At 63.5% G+C, this 23,694-nt stretch overlaps 1 protein-coding gene across 1 annotated transcript in view; it reads left to right on the top strand.

Annotated features, from left to right (window-relative positions):
• CCDC85C (coiled-coil domain containing 85C) overlaps positions 1–23,608 on the top strand; it is a 72,899-nt gene extending 49,291 nt beyond the window's left edge. Inside the window, exons 2-6 of the mRNA XM_028130093.2 lie at positions 5,614–5,687; positions 14,110–14,217; positions 18,516–18,611; positions 19,702–19,800; positions 20,547–23,608. Of these exons, the coding sequence (XP_027985894.2) occupies positions 5,614–5,687; positions 14,110–14,217; positions 18,516–18,611; positions 19,702–19,800; positions 20,547–20,636 (467 nt within the window). The 3' untranslated portion in view covers positions 20,637–23,608. The remainder of the gene's footprint in view (positions 1–5,613; positions 5,688–14,109; positions 14,218–18,515; positions 18,612–19,701; positions 19,801–20,546) is intronic.
• The last annotated feature ends 86 nt before the right edge of the window (positions 23,609–23,694 follow it).

Genomic DNA, 23,694 nt, shown 5'->3' with positions numbered 1-23,694 from the left:
TGTGTCCCTGTGTGTCTCTGTGTGTCCCTGTGTGTCCCTGTGTGTCCCTGTGTGTCCCTGTGTGTCTCTGTGTGTCCCTGGGTGTCCCTGTCTCTGTGTGTCCCTGGGTGTCACTGTGTGTCTCTGTGTGTCACTGTGTGTCACTGTGTGTCCCTGTGTGTCTCTGTGTGTGTCTCTGTGTGTCTGTGTGTGTCACTGTGTGTCCCTGTGTGTCCCTGTGTGTCACTGTGTGTCTCTGTGTGTCACTGTGTGTCTGTGTGTCTCTATGTGTCTGTGTGTGTCACTGTGTATCTCTGTGTGTCTCTGTGTGTCCCTGTGTGTCCCTGTGTGTCTCTGTGTGTCTCTGTGTGTCCCTGTGTGTCCCTGTGTGTCTCTGTGTGTCACTGTGTGTCACTGTGTGTCCCTGTGTGTCCCTGTGTGTCTCTGTGTGTCTCTGTGTGTCCCTGGGTGTCACTGTGTGTCTCTGTGTGTCTCTGTGGGTCCAGGGCCCCAGAGGGGCTGGGAAGGTCTGAGGGCACGCCACGCCAGCCCAGCCTGGAGTCCCTTCCTCAGTCACCGCCCTCCTCTTCCCTGCCAGCAGCGAAGCCGGGAAATGACGCTTCCCTCCCTCGAGGCTCCTCCTCATTACTGCAACCCCGGGATTAATTTAATTACACGCTCCTCTCCACGAGGCTGGGGCTCTGAGGCGCCCCGTGGGATCATGACGTGCCCGAGGCTGCTGGGGAGGATCTCCCCCCCCGGGGTGTCCAGCCCTCCCGGGTCTCCTGCCCTCCTGGGAGTCCCCTGCCCCCCCCCCCCCCGCAGGGTCCACCCCGCTCTCATTCTTCCCCATTGCAGGGCACCTGCTGTGGATGAGTGACCAGGTGTCCTCTCTGTGGCTCCTGGCCACCTGCAGCTGAGTGTGGGGACGGGCCCAGCGTGGCGGGATTTGCAGGAGGCAGCGTGGATCCTGTGGAACGGGGGAAGGGCAGGCTTGGGGCTGGGCCTCAGGACGGGCGCCCAGACCAGATCTGGGAGAAGTGGGCAGAGGAGGGCTGGCCGAGCCCGCAGTCAGGCACCCTGCCGGCCACCCTGCTGCCTCCCGTGGATTAACGATGTAAGTGACGTCAGTGGCTGGCTGTGCAATGTCCAAGTGCAGTCATTTAACCCATTCTCCTTTTTATAGCTCTTTAAAAATATACATCTATAATAATAAAAGGGGAATATGCTAATTAGAGCAGACGTCCTTCCTGTCGAAGCTGGGGCCGGAGGGAGGCAGCCCGGGTCCCCGGTGCCTGCTGGCTGCCGGAGGAGGGAAGCCCAGGTCCCGGGTGCCGGAGGGAAGCCGGTGCCAGCAGCCGGGGGAAGGAAGGCCTACTCTTGCACAAATTTTCGTGCATCGGGCCTCTAGTATATATATATATATTGATTTCATATCACACTGGGGATCGAGCCCGCAACCTGGGCACGTGCACTTGACCGGGAATCAAACCGTGACCTCCTGGTTCATAGGTAGAGGCTCAGCCTCTGGGCCACTCCGGCCAGGCCATCCTCCTTGTTATAGAAGAGAAAGATTTCTCCCTCCTCTTGAAGGAGATGACTTGAAAATGAACAAAAAATGGCACGAACAAATGAAAAAGCCACGTGTCCTCCCACGGAAACAGTATCTCCGTCCTGAGTTCATTCCGGTGCAGAGGTTTGTTAAATAAACGTAGCGGCTCCTGCACAGGTGATTTTGTGTCCAGTTCTCTCGTTGGCGCTGACGTGTGTCTGCACATTGTCGTCCGAAGGGTGGCAGGTGTGAGTCAGCTCCTCCGGGACACGGTCGTTCCCAGGGTTGGCCCCGGTGACCCCGTCGGCATTCTTCATCGAAGAATGAGTGCTGTAGGATCCATGTGCCTGGAATCACCGATGACCTCTAATGTTTTAAGACTCTCCTGTGGCTCTTGTGGAATTCAAACGAAAACCAACACGCCCGGTGGTCTGACGTGTGCTTTGTTCTCTGTGGCCGCGTGGGGTTTGGGGCAAACCCACAGAGAGAGGGGCCGTGGACGTGGCCTCGGGGCCGTGCCACGTGTGGCCGGTTCAGGAGGACAGCTGGCCTGCGCCGGGCCGAGGGCCCTGAGGTCTGGTGCTGGCGGTGGGCGGGGGCGGGGTGGGGGGTTGTCATCTGTGGGAAGGGCCTGTGTCCCTCTCCTGGGGCTGGTCTGTCCCCACTCCTCTCCTCACCGCTGTCCTGGGAGCTGGGTGTTGGGCCCGCCTGGGGGCTGTGGCCGAGGGCACTGCTGGCTCAGACAGGAGCAGTGGCCTGTCCCACCGCCGCTGCCCAGCGAGGACCTGGCTTGTTGGGAGGTCTGCTGACTCCATGCCAGTCTGTGCTCCGAGCGTCTGATGGGGAAGGGAAATGCAGGCGCTCCTGAGTGTGGGGACGGGCCCAGTGTGGCGGGGGGAGGGTGTGGGGGGGCTTATCCAGGACTTGCAGGAGCAGACTGGATCCTGTGGAACGGGGGAAGGGCAGGCTTGGGGCTGGGCCTCAGGATGGGCGCCCAGACCAGATCTGGGAGGAGTGGGCAGAGGGCGGCTGGCCGAGCCCGCAGTCTGGCACCCTCCCGGCCACCCTGCTGCCTCCCGTGGATTAGCAGCATAAATGACGTCGATGGCTGGCTGTGCAACGTGAAGTTGCAATCATTTAACGCCCCCCCCCCCCCCCATGGGAATGGCAGAAAGAGGCAGACCCCATGGCCCCAAGGCCGTGGGTGGGCAGCGTGCCTGTCCTCCGGAGGCTCTGGCTGTGCAGGGCTGTGTGCGCCTCAGTGACCGCACAGGCCCGGCGGCCCCTCTCCTGGGCTCAGCGCTGTGCCTGGCGGGGCCCTCTGTGGGGGGGCTCCGGGGGGCAGGGCGGCTGGCTTGCGGCTCTGGCCAGAGGTTGGGCAGTAGTGGAGCGTCCCGGATGCGGCTTGTTTCTGGAAGCTTCTGGCAGCGTCCCCGGTGCTGGAGGGGCCGGGCCCTGGGCCCTGAGCCCTGGCCTCGGGGTGGCCCTGGGCGCTGAGGGGTGGGGCTGTGCCCTGGGCCTCTCTGCTCACCCACCCGCCAGGGGGGCAGTGTGTTCCCCGTGGCCTCCTCCTCCGGAAAGTGGGGACAATGCCTGCTTGACCCTCGCCAGATGCAGGGGCCGCCGTGTGTCACAGGGGGTGTGGTGGCTCCTCCCCTCCCCCACCAACCCACCCAGGGAGACCCCTGGGCCTCCTTGTCTTTACTTGTCCGGGTGGGAGAGCTGGGGCGCCTCTGGGGTTTGTCTTGTCCGTTGTTTCCCAGTTGGTGTTCCGGGGAACCCTCCTGTTAACAGCATGCGAGCACACACAGGGTTGGGGAGCCCAGGCTGTACCCCAGTTTCGTCCCTGTGCCCAGCACACCCTGGACACGGAGGCCTTTCCCATCAGGCCTGTTTGCCGGGGCGGAAGGTGGGAAGGGACATGGGCACTGCTTGTCAGTTTGGGGTGACCGGTGAGTAAACTGAGGCAGGGGGCCAGCACCGGGCGTGGGCTGTAGTGACCGCAGGCCCAAGAAGGTGAGAGCAGGGCCTCTTTCCGGCTGCAGCCAGGTCTGCCGCCGGGCAGGGGGGTCTGCCCGGTGCTGGCCGCGTGCGCGGGGGCCCAGTGGGGAGGACTTGGGGACCACAGCCTGGGCCCGATCTCACCTCCGCACTGCCCTGCCCTGTGCTCTGGACAAGCCACGTGACCGCTCTGAACCCTGACTCCTCGGCGGTCAGAGGGAGCTCCCCAGAGCCGGGTGAGGTGAGGCTAGAGCGGGGAGCCCTCAACCCCCACAGGCCGTGGTCACCAGCGTCACCCCGGGAGCTGAGTGTGGGCCGGTCTGGCTGGGAGCCACCGTCTCCACAAGGCTCCGGATTCCTGAGCGGTGACTGGGTGGTGGAGCGGGAGGTGTCGGTTCTGCCATTCCCCAGAAGGAGGGGGCAGGGCCGGCTCCTCCACTCCTGCCCAGGGCTGGCCCGAGGCTTCAGAAACGCAGACGCTCCGGGTCTGGCCCGGGGCTGGCGGAGGCGGGGGGGGGGGGGGGGGGGCTCCTGAGGCCGCTGCTTGTGCTCAGGAACGAAGAGGCAGGCGGAGGGCGAACGGGCACCTCTGCAGGAAGCCGCCTCACCTGGGGAGGCCTTGCTGAGCGGCAGGAGCTCTGGGGGCTGGGCCTCGCCCCCGTGCAGAAGGTCACGGTGTTCTGGCGAGAGGGCGGCAGCTGTCCAGTCCTGCCGGGCACCCGTCGGGGACAGTCGTGCCATCCGTGAGGTGGCCGGGGGGCTGGGCTCATCGGGCAGTGCCAGCCATGTGCTGGGAGCGGACGGCTGCCTCCTTGTTCCCACGGTGTGAGGTGCAGCTTGTCCCCCCGCAGCACCCAAGCCCCTTTTGCCCGCCCCCCCCCAGGAATGGGAGAGGCCCAGTGGGGTCTGTTCCCTGGGTCCCACGTCCCCCAGGCGGTGATGTGGGAGAGTGTGGTGCTGGTGTGGGTCGCAGGTGGGAAGACCCTGTATCCTCTTGGGGAGCAGTGACGGGCCTGGGGGTGCATGAGTCCAGGCTGGCGTTTGGGCCGTGCGAGCTCTGGCGAGTGCTCACGTGGACAAGAGGCACACAGACTGTCCCTTACCAGGCAGCTACTGACCCCCCAGGGGAGGTGCCCCATGATGCCTGGCTCAACCGGACTCCCCGCCTTTCCTCCTCTGCACCTGCACCTGCACCTGCTGAGATGGTTTGGAACCCCGGCCGCCCTGCCCCCAGATCCGCCGCCCTGCACCTGCACCTGCACCTGCACCTCCACCGCCCTGCCCCCAGATCCGCCTCCTGCCCCCAACCCCGGCCGCCCTGCCCCCAGATCCACCGCCCTGCCCCCACCGCCCTGCCCCCAGATCCGCCGCCCTGACCTGCCCCCAGATCCACCGCCCTGCCCCCAGATCCGCCGCCCTGCCCCCAGATCCACCGCCCTGCCCCCAGATCCGCCGCCCTGCCCCAGCCCCTCTGCCTTGGGTTGTCCCCTGGCCTCCACCCAGGCGGCTCCCTCCTGGCGGGCTGGCCTGCGGTGACTCTGTCATCACCTCCTCCTCTGGCCGTGGCGGCTGAGGCAGGGCCAGGGTCCTGGTGGCAGGGGGGCAGAGGGGGAGGGGGGAGGTGGAATTCTGCCTGCTTTCCTGATACGATTGCCAAGGGGCCAGTGTGCTGAGGGAGGGTGGATGTCACCCCACGCTGCATTCGGAAACGGGGGGTGTGGTTGGGGAGTGTCTCGCTGGCCTGGCGCTGGTCAGGGTCCTGCAGGGAAGGCGGAGGCTACCTGCCCTGTGTGCCCGCTCCACACATCGTTCGTAGAATTCTGAGCACCAGGCACGGGGCAGCAAACGCGGAGTTGGCATGTTCTGGAGCCTCAGTTTCCCCACCTGCACCCTGGGCATGAGGGTCCCGTCAGGGGCGCGGAGAGGACGTTTTTGGGCCCGAAGCATTGCCGGGGCTGAAGGACGCGGCCGGGACGAGCTGGCGAGGGAACCCCTCGCCTTCTTCCTGCGGAGGCGAGGGGAGGGCAGTGCTCCCGCCGGAGACAGAACCGGATGCTCACGTGCCCCCTTGTCTGTTGCAGATCCCTCGGCCACCTACGTCCGACAGCTGGAGACCAAGGTGAAGCTGCTGGAGGGTGACAAGCTCCTCACACAGGTAGGCCGGCTGCGGGCAGCGCCTACTGACCCACCCACCGCTCCCGTGCCCACCCCGGCCCAGCTCACCTGGGCGCCGCCCACCGGCCTGCCACTCCTGGCCCAAGCGGCCTTGGGCTGCCGGCCCCTAACCCGTGCTCCATGCCTCGGGGGTCCTTCCGTCTGTCCCCATGTGGACTCTGAGCTCCCGGGGGCCTCCCAGGGCCTGTCCCAGAGACGCGGTGACACACAATTGCTGAGGAAGTGGGCTGCTTTGCCCCCTGGGTGAATGAGGGTGAAGGAAGGCCCCAGAGGCAGGCTGGCACACTTCGCTCAGACCCACGTGGAAACCTCCCTGCCCCCGCCACCTGCCGGACTGTCAGCGGCTCAAGGTCTGGGCTGAGGGTCTGCGTGGTCACAGGTGTGTCTCCAATGCTCAGCACAGCTCGACGGAGCCACTGACCCGCAACCCGAGTCCTAGGCCAAGAGGCCAGGCTGGGTTTTGCCCAGAATAGGGAAGGTCTGCTTAACCGAGGGAGAGCTGCTTTGTAAGGCAGTGAGTGCATCATCTCGGGGGGTAACCCGGTCCTCTTAGAGCTGGGGTCGCTCCTTCCCCTCCTGGGCCTGGCCGCTGCCCCAGACAGGTGAAGTCACGTCTCATCCCCAGCGCAGGGCTGGTGGACTAGAGACTGAGCAGTGAGGGCAGAGCAGGTGAGAGGCGTGGCAGGGCAGGGCAGTGTGGCTGGCCAGGGCGGGGCCTGCCCGCCAGCAGGACGGGCCTTTCCTGCTGGGCCGGGGTAGTGATGGAGGCTGTGGTCAGCCCTGGCTGGGGCCCCAGGGGCCAGCTGGCTTGGCTGACCCCTCTAGCCTCTCTGTCCTTTGTATCCATCCCTGGCTTAGTCTCACCCCGCCCTCAGGGAGCTCGCTGTTCAGTCTCCCCGTTTCCCTGCCTGACCACCTCCTTGTCCCCCTCAGCAGGACTCATGTGTATGAGGGGGCTCTGGGGGCACAGCAGAGGTGGGGGAGCCCCGTGCACAGGACCTGGCCCACGGTGAGCGTGCTGGCCTTATCCGAAGGGGGTCCAGGGCAGATGGGATTTATTTAGCCCTCATCTCCCTGGCCTCCTGCAAGACATGGCTCCCCACTCAGGCATGGCCTCCTGCCAACAGCCTTCCCAGCCACCCCAAGTGGCTTGGCCCTCGTTCTAAGCGTTCGGCCCCGTGGGCTGCTCACCCTTGCCGATAGTTCTCGGGACCCTCCCGTGGGAAGCCTGGCCCCACCCCTGCTGGACTGCCAGCTGCTCAAGGTCTGGGCTGCAGGGTCTGTCACAGGTGTGTCTCCAGTGCTCAGCACAGCTGGACGGAGCCACTGCCCCCCACCCAGAGTCCTAGGCCAAGAGGCCAGGCTGGTTTTTGCCCAGAATAGGGAAGGTCTGCTTAACCCAGGGAGAGCTGCTTTATAAGGGAGTGAGTGCATCATCTCTGGAGGTAATCAAGTGATGGGGGGATGACTATGTTTGGGAACCTTGAAGCGATTGCCGCTGCGGGTGGATCCTGGCCTCGGCCTCATGAGCGCTGGCTTGTGTGAGATTTTACGATTCTGGCACCGAAGTCCTGTCGCTGAGGTCAGGTTGCACGGAATCTGCAGCTCTGCAGAGCGAGCCATCCGCCGGCCGGCGGAGCCGGAGAAAGCAGGAGCGCTCTGGGATCCGTCTTAAGGGGATGTGGCTTTGGGGTTTGGGTGGGAGGGCAGAGAGCCCGTGTGGATTCCCCACTTCCCGCTGCCCCGCCCCTCCCCCCACGGCCTCTGTTTAACTCCGAAGCAGCTTTAATTAAAAACGTGGCCACGTGCTCGCAGACGGGGTGACTGTATTGCAGTTCGTATTTTCTTCCTCTCGGCAGCTTTAAAACTTCATCAGCACAGCTGCTTCCTCCGCGGTGATTCACCGCCAGCCCCGGACACGCTGTTATTTTTCCTGCGGGTTCTCTGCGCCCGGCCGGGCTGGGGCGTGGGGCTGTGATGGATGCCAGGCCTGTGCTCCCTCGTTCCCTCGGTTCACTCCCCTGCTGGGCTGATAAATGAAGCCTGTGCGCGCCCAGAAGCTGCTTTTAAAGCACAAGAAACCCCTTCTCAGAGCTGTCACCCTGGGCAGGCCGGCGGCCACGTGGGGGCGGATGGGCAGCCAGCCAGGCCCGGGGCGGAGCCGCCCACAGCCCGCCTGCCTGCCCCCTGCTTACCCCAGGGGCCCTGTCCTGCCGTGCCACGCAGGGTGGACGTGACCCCCAGCACAGATGGGGAAACTGAGGCCGGGATGGAGCAGATTGCCTGGCATGGGTGATGGATGGTATTAGCGTGCTAGGGCTGCTGTAACAAAAGAACCACACACCGGGTAGCTTGAACCAGTGAAATGTGATGGCTCACGGTTCTGGGGGCTGGACGTCCAAGACCAAGGCCAGGATGATTCCTTCCGAGGGCCGGAGGGAAGGATGTGTCCCAGGCCTCGCTCCTGTTTGTAGATGGCCGTCTTCTCCCCGTGTCTCTACAATGTCTCCCCTGTGTGTGTGTGTGTGTGTGTGGTGTGTGTGTGTGTGTGTGTGTGTGTGTGTGTGTGTGTGTGTGTGTGTGTGTGTGTGTGTGTGTGGGTGTGTGTGTGTGTGTGTGTGTGTGTGTGTGTGTGTGTGTGTATGTGTGTGGTGTGTGTGTGTGTGTGTGTGTGTATGTGTGTGGTGTATGTGTGTATGTGTGTGTGGTGTGTGTGTGTGTGTGTGTGTGTGTGTGTGTGTGTGTGTGTGTGTGTGTGTGTATGTGTGTGTGTGTGTGTGTATGTGTGTGTGTATGTGTGTATGTGTGTGTGTGTGTGTGTGTGTATGTGTGGTGTGTGTGTGTGTGTATGTGTGTGTGTGTGTGTGTGTGTGTGTGGTTGTGTGGTGTGTGGTGTGTGTGTGTGGTGTGGTGTGTGCGTGTGCGTGTGTGTGTGTGTCCCGCTTTCTCCTCTTCATGAGAACACAGCCATATTGGAGTAGGGCCCACCCTGAGGCCCTCACTTTACCTTGATCACCTCTGTGAAGACCCATCTCCAAACAGGGCGCATTCCGAGGTCCCGGTTAGGACATCACCATGGGAATTGGTGGGGGCGGGGGGACCAACACCGTTCAGCCCGTGCTGTGCTGCCGCTGGCCCGACGGGTGAGAAAGCGGCTCTGGGTCCTGGAAGAACCCCCGAGCCAGCTCCCCCTGCCCTGCGGCTCAGGCACCGTTCTGCATGAGCTGGTGCCTCGGCCTCCTCACCTGTAAGACGGGATCATGGTGAGGCCACATTGCCTGCCGCACTGCCTGGAACCCCCGCCCGGGGGAGCACCTGGGGCAGTGGCTCTCCTTCTCCTGGTCCCAGGCCCGGGCTGTTTCACGGTCTGGCAGACTGTGCCACCTGGCGGGTGGCTTGGCCCTCCCAGCCCCGAAGGAACCGCTCCTCTGCCCTTTGTCCGAGTTTTGGACCATCAGGCTGGGGGCGAGGGGACTGGTCCACCACCCTCTAAGCCCAGCGCTGATGCCTTGGTTCTGTCCCCCGATTCCCTGAGCAGGCCCGGCCCTTCTGCGTGGGGGGCTCCCCGCCCAGGCCTCCGGAGACGCTGGCCCTGTGGCATGTCTGCCGCGGAGCTCTGCTTGCCGGGGTCTTCCGTGACATTTTGCTTTGTCAACAGGCCCTGGGCCACTCCTGCTCCGCCTGGTTGGTGTGTGGGGTTGGCCATCGCGTCCTCACCCCGTTGGTCATGGGCGACGTGGTCTCTTTAAATGCGTTAGAACCTCAGAACTGGGCCAGCCTCCTCCTCAGCCAGGGAGGAAACCTGCTCTCCAGCGTCTGAGCAGATGGTCAGTCTAGCACAGGGGCGGGAAGAGGAGTCACTTCACCCGTCTCCTTGCCCGAGGCTTAACCGGCGTCCCCTGCGAGCCACACGTGGGGAGAGAGTCCGAACAGCAAGAGGCCACGCCCAGGACTATAAGCCAGAGCTGGGTTCAAATCCCCAAAGTGCCGCTTACCAGCTGGCTGGCCTTGGGCCAGGGGCTTAACCTCCCTGTGCCTCGGTTTTCCCATCAGCAAAATGGAGACAATGGAGGTGCCTGCCCCCGGATTAAAGGGCAAGTCGTGGAAAACACCGAGGTTGTGGGCCACCTGGCAGCTGAGTGTACTTCCTTTTTAAAAATCCTCACCTGCTTTTTCCATTGCTTTTCACAGAGTAGAAGGGAAGAGAGAGAGAGAGAGAGAGAGAGAGAGAGAGAGAGAGGAACATCAGTGTAAGGAGACACATTGACTGGTTGCCTCCTGCATGCACCCTGACGGGTGGGGGACGGGTGGGGGAGGACGGGGAGTGAACCCACAACTGGGGTACGTGCCCTTGAGCAGGAATCGAATCTGTGACCCTCTGGTGCGCAGGCCGGTGCTCTAACCACTGAGCACACTGGCCAGGGCCGAGTGTCCTTCTTGACCCCAGTTTACATGGGAGCAGACAGAGACTCTGCAGGTTGGTGGGTTGCTCAGATCCCACCCACCTGATGGAAGAGGCCCGCCTCCTGCCTCGGAGGCCCTGCGGCCTGCCCAGGGGACCTGTGAGGGGGACAGTCATGTGACGGAGGAGACCTCGTCCCCATGCTGCCCATCCGTCACAGGCCCGGGTCCCGGGCGGCGCGCACCTGAGGGTGAGACTTGGGGCTGAGGGCCGGAGAGTGCACGGGGAGCGGAGAGCGGTTCCAGCTGTGGGTGGTGATGTCGGCGAACTTGAACGGCACGTGGAGCTCCCTGCTGATCTGAGCACTTAGTAGGAAGGCTCTCTGGACACCCCCCCCCTCTTCCCCCGCCCTGCCAGGTTCTTAATGGTCTGCAAATGAGTCCTCGTAAAATTAAAGAGAAAAAATTAATCTGGTTGGTAGGAGCCCTCTGCTCCTGGGAGGGGCCCAGGAAGAGCCGAGGCCAGCCGGGCATGCATCCCCACCGGGCCTCTCTGCTGGCTGGGGCCTGGGGGTGTCTGCCGGCCCGTGCACCCCACCCCGGCCTCTCTGAAGGGCTGCTTTTCTCCCCAAGGGCAGCTGCGGTCTGTGGGAGCCTTGTTAAATCTGGGGTTTTAAATCCATGGGCTGCCCTAGCCAGTTTGGCTCAGTGGTTAGAGCGTTGACCCTCGGATTGAAGGGCCCCGGGTTCGATTCCCGTCAAGGGCAGGTACCTCCGTTGCGGGTTCCCCAGCCTCGGTCGGGGTGTGTGCAGGAGGCAACCCATTGATGTGTCGCTCTCACATTGATGTTTCTCTCCGTCTCTCCCTCTCCCTTCCACTCTCCCTAAAATCAATGGAAAAATATTCTCGGGTGAGGATTAACACACACACACACACACACACACACACACACACACACAAAACAAAAAGAAATACGTGGGGCTCCTGTGAGGTGCCTCGGGGACCCCCCACCCTGGTGTGGGAAAACCACTCCAGCCAAGCTGAGGTCCTGGTGGCTTTGGGCTAATGGGTGTCCGGAGTGGGGCAGAGGTGAGGGGGTGGCTGGCGTGGCTGGGATGGCTGGGTGACACTGCTCCTCTCTCCTTCCAGCTGCCCCGCCCCCACGCCCACCCGCGGAGCAGGCTGCAGGTAGAGCTGCCGGGCCTTGTGTGCGGGGTGTTTGGGGTGGGGTTTGGGGTGTTGGGGTGTTGGGGTGTTGGGGTGTTTGGGGCTGCCCTGAGTGCTGTGTGGTGCTCCGGGTCCCCTCCGTCCCTTCCTGGGAACTGCTCCATGCAGGCCCTTCTCCCCCACTTTCACTGGACCCACCTGCTTGTGAGGTTGCAGCACGAGTCAGCGTCACCCCCACTCTGCAGTGGGTACCCCAAACTGCAAGGTGGGAGGAGGGGCTGGCCAAGGCCCCATGAGTTAGTGGCTCCCAGCTGGCCCAGGTCCCTGAGCAAGGTCTCCAGGCCCAGTGCTGGGCTCCCTGCTGCGCCCCTGCCAGCCAGGGAGGCGTCCCTGCTTTCCAAAGCTGGTAAGCATCCCTGGAGCCCAGTCCTGGCCACCCCTCCCTGCGCCCGGAGGGCAGCGGGCCGAGGGACCAGTCCAGAGTCACTTGCGATGGCGCCTCTGAGGGTACCGCCGCTGGCCACTGCATACAGACCAGCCTGGGGTCCTGGGTCTGGGGTTCCGAGTGGTCACCTGTGGGCAGGCTGCTGGTGGGGGATGGGCGCCCCTGTGTCCGAGCTCACCCTGGAGTCCCCCCCTCCATAGTCAGGCACTGCTGCCTTTCCGGGAGAGCACACAGTAGGTGCTTCTTGAACACAGACCTGCTGCAGCAGATGGTCCCTCCAGGGGTGGGAAGGAGAGGTGAGAGTAGCCGCCCCTGAGTGAACCCCGAAAGGGGGCCTGCCTACAAGAACCCCATGTGGCGGGAGTCCCCCCACGGCCTGTTCTGACAGTGCTCACAGGTGTATGGGGAGCGATGGCCCCAGGGGAGTTCCTGCAGCTTTGCCAGCAGGAGCCCTGGTGGGAGGTGGGCTGGGGCAGAGCCGTAGCCCTGCAGAGGCCCAGGTGGCGTGGTGGTGACAGCCCTGCACAGAGCCCAGAGCCCCGTGTCCTTAAGGGGCCTCCTGAGTCTCCCTCCCGGTCCAGTGGGATGGGGCAGGGGAGCCAGGGCTGTGTTTGCAGTCCTGGGTCACTTCCTTCCCTTTTAAGGATTCAGGAAATCCCGCTCAGCTCCTGCTGTGGTGTCAGATCCCTTTCCACGCTGGCCCCCCCTGGCTGGCAGGCGTCCTCCCCCGGGGAGCACCGTGCCCCTGCCCCCGTCCACATCCCCACCCCCACCCCCGAGGGCAGGCCCAGCCGCCCGAAGGCCATTTCCGCTCCCTTCCCCTCAGTGATGAAAACCTGGGGGTTTCTTTCTTCCAGGGCGGAGACAGGCAAATACCAGGATTTTAATTTGGATTTAAGTGCAATTACGGTTCTTCATTTTGATGCGTCATTAGCCACGCTGCCCCTAGTGAGAGATTGCGCGTTTTCCCACCAGCTCTGAGGCTCGCTAATAAAGTTCTGTGGACGTGCAAATATTTGCCGCGCGCACCGAGGCAGGGCTGGGAATGGCATGCTGCTAATTAAAAAACTCCCCGCCCGCGCCCGGTGCACCCACCTCCTCCCAGGGAGACTATGGCGGGGGGGGGGGGGAGACACAGGCCGGCGTTTTGAGTAACAACACGTGGCTGCTTCAGAACCCATTTGGTCCAGGGCCAGGGAAGCTGGGAGGCGGGGAGACAGCCCCGAGCAGAACCTAGGCCGCGTGTGCGGAAGGAAGGACCGGGCGTAACCCAGGTGCGGCCCGGATCGGGGGCGTGGCAGCCCCATTGTAAGGTCGAGGGCCGTGCCGAGGTCTCCCTGGGGAGACCCTGCCACATTTTGGGGGGCCACCGTGAGAGGGTGATGAGCAGGAGGGGCCCCCAGGCTGCTGCCTGGCCCTGGCCCGGCCCTGGCCGGCCTCCTCCCCTCCAGCGTTTGTTTGGGTAACTCCCCAGCCTGCTGATTTATGGGACGTCCCCCGGCGTGTTATCTGCCCAACAGAGCTCCCCCCGCCTTTGAAGTGGGAAAGGGTGCCTGGGCCAGAAATGCCACGTGGCTTCTGCTCAGCTGGCCCACGGGGCCTGCGCCGATTGGGCATGACCCCCGGGTTCTCTCCCTCTCTGGTCCTGGGTCCCAGCCAGGAGGGCCTGGTCCAAGGCTCACTTTGCCCTGAAAGAAACTATATAAGGCCAGATGTGTGTGTATGTGTGTTCATTCATTCATTCATTCACTCACTCACTCACTCATTACTGCCACACGCATCCGCCCCTCCCTCCTCCTCAGCTCGCACTGGGCGTCAGTCATGAGCCCAGCCTCGTGTGGGTACCGAGGGCTGAGACCCAGGCCTACATTTGGGAGCTCCTGGTGATGGTGGAGGCTCCCGGGTGGGTGTCCTGAGCAGGGCGCTGTGGGGGGTGCCCTAAGGCGAGCCCCAGCACCTGTGGGAGGCAGGAGGCCTTCCTGTGGATTTGGGCCTCGGGGGCTGGAGCAGAGGTGCTTGGGGGTGTGGGGAGCCCAAAGGTGGGATGCTGGAGCCGAGGAACAGAGGCCCAGGGGTGGGAGAGCTGCACCCATTCACCCACCCACTCACCTGTTTATTCCGCTGCTCAGGCGCCTCACGGAGCACCATGAAGCGCCTGCCTGGATGGGGTGTCCAGGGCGGCTGCACGGGGGCGGCAGAGGGGGTGGGAGGGAGGGTGTGGGCGGGGCGGGAAGGGGCCCAGAGCAGGCTCCAGCCCGGAGGGAGGAGCCACTCCTAGGGCCTGGGCAAGTCCTGATGGGCACCGACCTCAGCCCCCTCCCCAAGTCCCCACCCCGCCTGGCTCCTCACCCTAACCTCTCCCCCGTGTCTCCCCCGTCTCTCCTGCAGCAGGCGGGCTCTGGAGAGTTCCGGACGCTGCGGAAAGGCTTCTCCCCATACCACTCGGAGTCCCAGCTCGCCAGCCTGCCCCCCTCCTACCAGGACGCCCTGCAGAACGTAAGTGCCCTCCCCCAAGACCCCCCCTGTCCCCTTGTGGACCTGGCACCTCCGAACCCTTGGTCCACACGCCAGGGGAGGGGGGAGGCTCGGGCCGGCTAGTGACTTGCCAGGGCCCGTGGACAGTGGCCGAGCTGGGTCAGGGGAGGCAGCGGGCCAGGCTTGGTCTCCCTCACGCCCCCTCCTCCTTTCTAGCGAGGGGCCTGGGCTCCCGGACCCTCCGGCCTTCGTAAGGGCCCCGTGTGGCGGTTGGAGGTGGAGGCCCAGCGCATGGTGATGTTGTGGCAGCACCGGGCAGTGTCCAGAGGCCACGAGAGCGGCTGCCCGGGCCTAGCCATCGTCCCACCGTGCAACTCGGTGGCCTGTGTCACGCCTGGGACACACACGGCAGGGAGAGGATGCGGCTGGCCCTCGGGGTGGGCTGGCTGGGTGTATATATGTCGGGTCACTGCCCTGGCTCTGTCGCAGGGTGGGTGTGTGGAGTATGGACCTCATTTATCCTCCAGGCTGCAGGGTGCTCCTGGGCTCTGACCAGCCCCGATGGGAAAGGGAGGGCGGCGGGGGGTGGGGGGGGGGCGGCTCTCTGGGACATGGATGGCTGTCCTGGGGTAGATGCGTCTGTCAGACTGTGGGACAACCTGTGATCACATGCACAGACCTCCAGGCGCAGAGAGCCCAGGAGTGATGGCCAGGAACGGGGAGGAGGGGAAGTGGGGGGCTACGGGGTGGGGGGCTTCCTTCTGGGTGACGGGAATTTCCTCTTGTGGGGACTGCACACATCTGTGGGTGTGCTAAACACCAGGAGGCACTCACCCTCCCGAGCCCCGAAGATGATCATTAACAAGAAGGACCCGCGTTGACCGAGTGTCTGCTACGTGCGGGGGACTCACCACGCGCACCAGCCACAGCAGGGCAGGGACCCTGACTGTCGGGCCGGCCTGACGCCACTCTGCAAGGAGGGCAGGTGGGCCTGGCCCTGCCTCTCCCCCCCACACCCTGCCAGCAGGGACGGCCGGGGCCTCTGCAGAGCTGCCCTGGCCTCGCAGGGGCACACGTGCAGCTGCTGCCGGGCGTCTGGTCTCTCCTGAGGCCCTCGCACCTGGCCCAGGAATGTAGCTGCTGACGCCGTGCAGAGAGCAAGGCCGCCGGCAGCAGATGCTCCAGATGTTTATCCAGGAGCCTGTGGCCGAACCAGGGTCCAATCCTTCATCAGGAAGGGCCCCGAAAAGCCAGTGACACCCACCTGGCTGGCTCCTCCCCTCCTTCACCCCCACCCCCCCCCCGCCCCAGCTCTGTCCATTCCGATGGCTCACAGTGACGGAATGCTGTGTCCCCAAGCCTCTCAGTGACCTGAGAACCATAAAGTGCTGTGCCCCTGGCTGGCTGCGGGGATGTGCCGCGGGATGCGAGCAGAGCGAGCCGGGTGGATTGCCACGGTTGCTTGGCTAGTGGGACTCCCATTCCTCCCCCTCTCCCTCCCCTGCCCACCGGTGTCAGAGACCGAGCGGCGGCTCAGGGCCTCCTGTTTCTCCTCAGAAAGGGTCCCTGGCCCAGGTGGCCAGGGGGCAGGGCACAGGGCTTCTGCTGCAGGCTGCAGAGGGGCCTCAGCGGGACGGACCCCAGACTCAGACCCCACAGAAGGAGCTGTCCCCCAGCGGGGAGGTTTGCATTCATCAACCTTCTGAGAGGAGGATCAAGGCTTTTGACCCTCGGGGAGCTGGTCTCCCCACTTTTTTTGTCAGTGGACTATTTTTAAGCTTATAATTCAGTGTTGTTGTTTTTTAAATAATGTTTGCAGATTTGCGTAATAATTTTAATCATTACAGGAGAGCATTTCCACGCCCCCCCCCCTCCCCAATACTATACTCCTTAGCAATCCCTCCTCATTCCCCCCTCCTCCATCCCCTGGAAACCACTCATGGACTTTCTGCGCCTATAGGTTTGCCCGTTCTGCACACTTCCTATAAGTGGAGGCATCAACTACGGTGGATCCTTTGTTTCTTTAGCGCCGTGTTTCTGCGGTCCACCCACGCGCAGGGTGTACCAGCCCCTCGGTCCTTTCCGTGGCTGAATGATAGTCCATTGTGTGGGTGTACACTTTGCTACATATTAGGGTTGTTCCCATTTTCTGCCTGTTGTGAATGGGGCTGCTGTGAGCATTTCCGGGCAGGATGTGTGGGCACGTAGATTTCCAGTTCTCTCAGGTAGACACTAGCCTCCTGTCTTTTGGCCCCAGCTCTGGAGTCCCACAGACCCGGGTGTGAGGCCCAGCCCCCTTATTTGCTAGCTGCTTGGCCTTGACGAGTCATTCAGCCTCACTCTCCTCATCTGTGCAATGGGCATGTAAAAAGCGAGTGTCTGCCCAGAGGGCTGTAGGAAGAACTCAGAGGGCCGAGGAAGCGGGGTGTCCTGAGCTCTCCTATCTGTGGTCCTCCCCTTCCGGGGCAGCTGTGCTTGGGGAATGCCCCAGAGGCAACAGCCCGGATGGCATGTTATTTGTACATATTATGTGTCCAGTGGTGGCTTCATTTACAGGATTCCCATGGCCATACTCTGGCAGCCTGGTATGCCGGCCAGGAAAGGCCGCATGGCACAGCCTTCCCCGGCCACTCCTGGCTGCCCTCCTGCCTCTGCTCGGGGAATCAGCCTCCTTACCCAGCAGGTAGTTCAGGGAGTCCCAGGTACAGACAGGACATGAGGCCAGAGGTGCCGAAGGCCAGGTTCCTGACTGTAAGTGTGTGGCTGTCGCCCCCTCCTGGCCGGTGTGGGGAGTGCAGCCTTCTGCCACAGGTCGCTCACCTGTGTTGCCTGGCTTCCACCTGCCCCCAACGCCCCCAGAGCTTCCAGATCTTTTTGGCTCCCCCATATGACAGACCTGGCCTGGGGGGCAGAGGCCAGGCAGCCTGGACTGCCGTTAGGGAAACAGCTGCATCCCAAGGCCCTACGCGCACCCTGGTACACAAGTACCCTTCTTTTTCTTTTTAATATATATTTTATTGATATTTTACAGAGAGGAAGGGAGAGGGAGAGAGAGCCAGAAACATCGATGAGAGAGAAACATCGATCAGCTGCCTCCTGCACACCCCCTACTGGAGAGGTGCCCACAACCAAGGTACATGCCCCTGACAGGAATCGAACCCGGGACCCTTGAGTCCACAGGCTGATGCCCTATCCACTGAGCCAAACCGGTTAGGGCACAAGTACCCTTCTTGTTGTCCAGCCGAGGACGCTGAGGTGCAGAGTGAGTCGGACCCTGCCTCAAGTCACAGCCAGCAGAGCCTCACCCAGGCCCAGCCCTCCCAGACCCCAAGGCCGTGGTTCCCTGCCTCCCTGGAGGCAGCAGTGGGTGGGGAGGGTGCCGGGGAATTGGCTGCCTAGGCCATGAGGGTGTCTGCACGGCATGGCCTCGACGGGCAGAATCCCAGGGCGGTGGCCCTCAGCCAAACCCACCTCGTCGTCCCTGCTCCCGTGCTGGCGGGGCAGTCCCGTGTTCTCTGTTCCCTCTCAGCCCCCGCTCGGCGTTTTCTGAACACCTGGTTCTGACTGCCCCTGGGGACTCCCCTTGAGGCCTCCTTGTCTGTGAGCTTCTCCCGTGGGGCCCTGAATGCAGGGTCCTTCTTGCAGCCTGAGGCAGAAGCCCTGCCCACTGCTCCCCGGCCACCTGGCCAGTGACCCTTGTCGGGGGAAACCGGGGAGGCCTCGGGCAGACACGCTGGCTCTGCCGCAGATGGGCAGGGTGCTGGGAGGCTGGACCCCCTCCTCCGGCTCACCCCCTGCTGGCACCCCCAGGCGGATATGGGATCGGGTGCCGAATTGCCAGTTAGAGTGTTTGCCGAATCAGGTGGCCAGACGGCCAGACGGCCTGGAGGCGGGGCTCAGGGCTGGAACACTTGTAACCCCGGGCCTGGGGGGGGTGGGGACGGGGGTGGAGGCAAGGTGAGTCACCCACTGGCAGCTGGGGGAGCAGGAGGGGGCTTTGGAATCAGGACCCCGGGGCTGGCGAGGTGACCTTGGTGAGCCTCTGCCCTCTCTGAGCGGTACTTGCTTTCTTTGCACAACGGATGATAGACCTTCCGTGTGTGCCGTGTGGGGGAGCCCGTGGGGCGTGGTGGGGTGCTGCTTCTCGGCCCTGGCCTGGTCCTCACCCTGCCGCCTCTCCCCATCACCTACCCCCATTTCCTCCTGCCTCGCCCCTGGCCCCACAGCATCGGGGACCCCACTCAGAGCTGGTCGCCCCTGCGGCCGCCACCTGGGTCTGTCTGTGCAGGGTGAGCTAAGCCTCATGTTCCCTCCCACAGGGCCCAGCCTGCCCGGTCCTCGAGCTGTCCTCGCCCCCCTCCGCCGGCTACAGCCCCGCGGGACAGAAGCCCGAGGCTGTCGTGCATGCCATGAAGGTGAGGGCCAGGCCCTGCCCACCCTCACCCCGGTCCCACTCCCTCAGGAGCCCGGTCCCTGGTGTGATGCGGGATGGGGGGCCTCTTTGGGGGCGCCTGAGCAGCAGGGTGGGACCCGTGTGGGGACTAGGCGGCTGTGACGGCCTGGAACACTGTGGGGGAGGGACTCCAAGATGCCGGGCGCCGATAGCCAGTGTCACCTGTCTGCCATCCCTGCAGCTGGGGAAACTGAGGCCCGGGGTGGGGGAGGGCAGGCACTCCCTCAGGGCTGGAGTCATGGCAGGCCGGGCTAGGTAGGAGCAAAGCCCAGGCCTCCCAGGCCCAGCTGCTCTGCAGGTGCAGGGCCTCCCTGCTCAGGGCCGCCAGCCGCGGGTCCTGAAGACACGCTCCTGCCTCCTAACCCTAACTTACCCCTACCCCTACCCCTACCCCTAACCCTAACCCTAACCCTACATCTACCCCTACCCCTACCCCTACCCTACCCCTACCCCTATCCCTAACCCTAACCCTACCCCTACCCCTACCCCTACCCCTACCCCTACCCATAACCCTAACCCCAACCCCTACCCCTACCCCTACCCCTACCCCTACCCCTAACCCTACCCCTACCCCTACCCCTACCCCTAACCCTACCCCTACCCCTACCCCTAACCCTAACCCTACCCCTACCCCTACCCCTAACCCTAACCCTAACCCTTACCCCTACCCCTACCCCTAACCCTCCAGGGGCACATCTCCCCCTCCTGCGCCCCTCCTCCCCCCGCCCCCCCCCCCCCCCCCCCCCCGTGCGTGCGCCACGGTTGCACATGCACACATGCGTGCACACCCCATGTGCATGAGTGGGGGTGTCCTCGGTCCTCCTGCTCATTAACCACAAGCTGGGCCCTGGTCAGAGCGAGTCCATCTGTCCGAGGGCGGCCCTGTCCCCAGGTGACCAACCCCTCCTTAGCTCTGGCCCCCCGTGACAAGGGGTGCCGCTTCCCTTGTGTGGTGGGTACCGTGTCCCTGGGGGAGGGGAGAGGACACAGTGAGGAGGGACGGCCTGCCCCTCAGGTCTCCACACCCCTGACCTGGGCCCTGTTCCCCGCAGGTCCTGGAGGTGCACGAGAACCTGGACCGGCAGCTCCAGGACAGCTGCGAGGAGGACCTGAGTGAGAAGGAGAAGGCCATTGTCCGCGAGATGTGCAACGTGAGGCGCTTCCCGGGCCAGGGTCGGGGGCGTCCTGGCCGGACACTGGGAGTTGCACCTTCCCCGGGGGGAGGGATGGTGACCTGGAGGGCTGGCTGGAGGCGCTGGAGCCTGGGAACTCTGGCCTGGCCTCATCCCCATCCCCACCCCCACCCCGAGAATGAAGGGGGTCCCTGATCTCAGGGTCTGTCCGTCCTGGGAATGTGCCTCTGGCCCCTAGGACTGGTCTTGTTTACCCCTCATGTCCCACCCCTCCTCCCTGGTCCCAGGTGTCTGGCCTCCCAGCTGGGTGGTGGCCCTGGAGACTGCTGGTCATGCAGGTGGTGCTTAACCCGAGGTGCAAGCGGCACCCCCACTCTGTGGGCCTGCAGGGCTGGGGCTGCCTTTGTTCTGGAAGCTGGGCTGCCCCTGACCCACCTCATCAACAGGAGCCAGAGGGAAGGGTGGTTCGCAGGGGCTGAACCGGGGTCTCCCGTGGGGTGGGGTGTTCTGAACCCCCTCCTCTGCTGCCTTCTGAGTCCATGGACCCCGCTGGACAGTTGCAGGGCCGAGCCCACGCCCTAGTGGTGACCTGCTCAGGATGGCAGGTGTGGCCATGAGGATGGACGTGCAAAGACCTGGCCTGAGTGTTTCCAAGCTTTATGTGGCCTCAGTTTCCCCTCCTGGCCCATGGCTCTGGGATGTAGGTACAGGCCAGCTGGCGGGCTTGGGGTGGCCCTGCCGTCACATCTCGCCTCTCCGCACAGGTGGTCTGGAGAAAGCTGGGAGACGCCGCCAGCTCCAAGCCCTCCATCCGGCAGCACCTGTCTGGGAACCAGTTCAAGGGGCCTTTGTAGGCCTCTCCTCCGCGGACGTGGACTGTCCCTGCCTGGGAGCCCCAGGGGAGTGGCCGGCCTTCCGGCCGAGCCACTGTCTTCTTCTTCTGTGATGAATTGTACATAGGATGCTGCCTGCTGTGGCTCGGCAGCCTTGGGTGTGGCCCCTGTTGGCCGGGCCTCCATCTCCCACATCTCACACCAGCAAACTGGGAGGCGAGACGCTGGCTGTCCCTGCAGCACGGCAGCCTGGACGGCCCGTTCCCATCCTGGGCCAGGCTTCAGGCTCGCTGTGCGTGAACGGAAGGCTGCTCTGAGACGCCCAGCCCGGGGACCAGGCCGGGCTGCGCCCAGCACCTCACTAAGCCCTCCATCCGCTGGCTGCCACCGCACCGGACAGAGGCCACTGGCAGCTGGGCCCGGTGCAGGGGCACCACTTCCCATCCACCCGCTGTGACTTGAACGCCGGCTCCCCAAACACTGAGTCCCGAGAGCCACGGGCAGGGGAGCGCCGCAGGCCCTTCCTCTGGCCTGTGCCCAGCCCCCTCCTGCCAGCTGCCGCTTGTTTTTAGAATTCACCCCTCTCTTCTCCCCGCAGTGTCACCCTGCCCTGTGCCAGGTGTGCCCTATATTTTGGGGACCCTCCTGCCCAGTGCCTGAGGCATCTCCGCTTCCATGGTTCACTTTGGGCCAGGAGCACAGGAAGGCTGAGTGCAGAGTCCCCGGCTGAGCCCCACGTGTCCCTCTCCGGATGGGTAGCACTGGGTCACAGCTGGGCCTCCGTCCACTGTGGAGTCCCCCCCGGAGCCTGGCCCCATCCTCAGTCACTGTGGACAGAGCCGCATGGCTGCAGTGACAGGGGTCTGTCCCCTCGGAAGGAGCCTGACCTGGCTCTGGCTTTAATTTGCGGTGTGACCTTCAGCAAGTCACTCAGCCTCTTTAGGCCCGTGGTGCAAAGTGAGGTCTCGGGTCCTCTTAGCCGGGCTCATGGTAGAGGCCATCACTGTAGTCAGCTGTGCTCACAGCATTGAGCCGATGGTGACCTGCTGGAGGGGCCACTGGGGGCCGGGCTGGGGGCGAGGCCCGAGCTGAGTTCTGCTGCCTCCTCTGGGGGACAGTCCCTCTCCTCTCTGAGCCTCAGTGTCCTCCGAGGGAGCGTGGGAGCATGAGGGCCTCCTTGCAGGGCTCTGGGGGTCCAGTGAGACCATCAGTGTAAATGACCATGTATCAGCCGTAAAGTGCAGTGTGTGCATTTTCACATTCATGTGTGAGGAAAAGGAGGCACAGAGGCGGTAGGCGTAGGCGATCGGTGGCCTGACCGGTGAGGCCCCAGAACTAGGCAGGCCGGCCGGGCCACTGTCAGTGCGGTTGGAAGGCCCTCACCCCATCAGCTCGTCCATCCTCAGACTCCCAGGTCCTGAGGGCTGCCCGCGGCCTTGCGCACCTGGCACCGGAGCCCGAGGTCATCTCTGCATCAGGCAGCCTCGTCCAGGCCCATGTGAGGGACGGGAACCAGGACCGGGCAGTTCCTGCCGTCACCGGCCATTGGCGCCCTTGGGTTGTACACTCAGGGGAAAGGCTCTGTCCTCCTTGTGCCCAGGGGTGTAAGTGGGTGCTGCCCTGGCATTACCGGGAGCCGTGGGCTTTCGAAGGACCTTCCATCAGGCCGGGTGGGAGCTCCCTGTCACATGGTGGTGGGTGACTCCTGCACAAGGGGGCAGCCAGCTGGGGTCAGAGGCCCCCCTCTGGTCGTGGAGTCCCAAGAACCACAAGCCGCCGAGGGGGAAGGGGCCATCTGGGTGGGAGCCATGTCCGGGAGCCCATTTGCCATGTTCGGATCAGGTCGGCTTTGCCACGACTGAAAATAAGCAATAAGGAAGGCCTCCTGGTACCTGCCGACGCTGCACACCGGCCCGGAGACAGCTTCACAGGGGCCTTCCCTCTGGAGGGAAGTGACCCTGTCCCGAGGCTGCGGAGGTGTCCAGGGAGCAGGGGGAGTGGTCCTGCCGGAGCCCTTCCGCCTGCCATGCAGGCAGACCGGGCCATGGAGACCTCCCTGCCCGTCCCTGAACCAACCAACCCTGCGGGGGATGGCGTTCAGGGATGGAACTGTACCTGTGACAGCCATCTCCCAACCTAGTACGCTGTTAGGAAAGCCAGCAGCAGCGCAGCGCTGCCTCACCCCACTGGGTCATGTGCAGCTGCAGGGGAGCTCACGAGCTGGGGGGCTCCCATGGGCCTCAATACAGGGGCAGCCAGGGGGGTCCCAGCTCTGCCACTAACGGGTGTGTAGGTGACACTGGGTGACCCTCTGCCCCTGGAGCCTCAGCTCTGAGCTCACGGTGGGTGGGGTGTACTGACCTCGGTGTCCTCTCATAAAGGCCCCTTTGCTTTCCAAATCCTCTGCTTCTAGATCCCGCAGCCACGGGGACACCTGCGCCGTGGCCTGCTCCCACTGTGACGGAGACCACCCTCAGCCCCCTGGCGGCCAGGCCCATCCTGGGACCGCAGTCTGCTGGGCACACTCCAGGGCGGTGCGCTTTTATCCAGAGTGATTAGCTACACATCAGTGTTTAAAGAGAAAAAGTGACCTTCCTTTTTTTTTTCTTGAAAACTTGAGAGGAAACAAAATACTACTGATTTTTTTTTTTTTTTTTAAAGAAACAGTGCATGACTGCGGAGCGGTAGAGGTGTATATTTTCATAACGTGGGAGACTGGGCTGCTCTCTGGACCTGGCGGAACGTCTGGTTCCCGTCCCCGGGCCGCAGCCATGCTCTTGTCTTCTGTAGGATGTGACCTCCTGAGAATGGCCAGCCCTGCCCAGCTCGGTCCATTTCTACCTTCTATTGAACCACTTTGATTTGGGGAGAGAAAAAGAAATAGAACTTTTTGATAGTGTGGTAAAACATTGAACTATTTTAGTAAAGGTAACAGAGAAGATTGTGACAGTGTATACTTTGCGCTAGATAAATAAAGGCTCTTTGCAAGCCTCCTTGGTGGGTGCGCAGTGTTTGTCTCCGGTGTTGGGCTGCGGGCAGAGGGCTGCAGCCAGCACACAGCGTCCCCATTTGGTCCACT

The sequence above is a fragment of the Eptesicus fuscus genome, chromosome 5, assembly GCF_027574615.1.
Source record: "Eptesicus fuscus isolate TK198812 chromosome 5, DD_ASM_mEF_20220401, whole genome shotgun sequence".
NCBI classification, from domain to species: Eukaryota; Metazoa; Chordata; class Mammalia; order Chiroptera; family Vespertilionidae; genus Eptesicus; species Eptesicus fuscus.
Note: the sequence above shows the minus strand (reverse complement) of the source record. Positions and strands in the feature narration are given on the sequence as shown.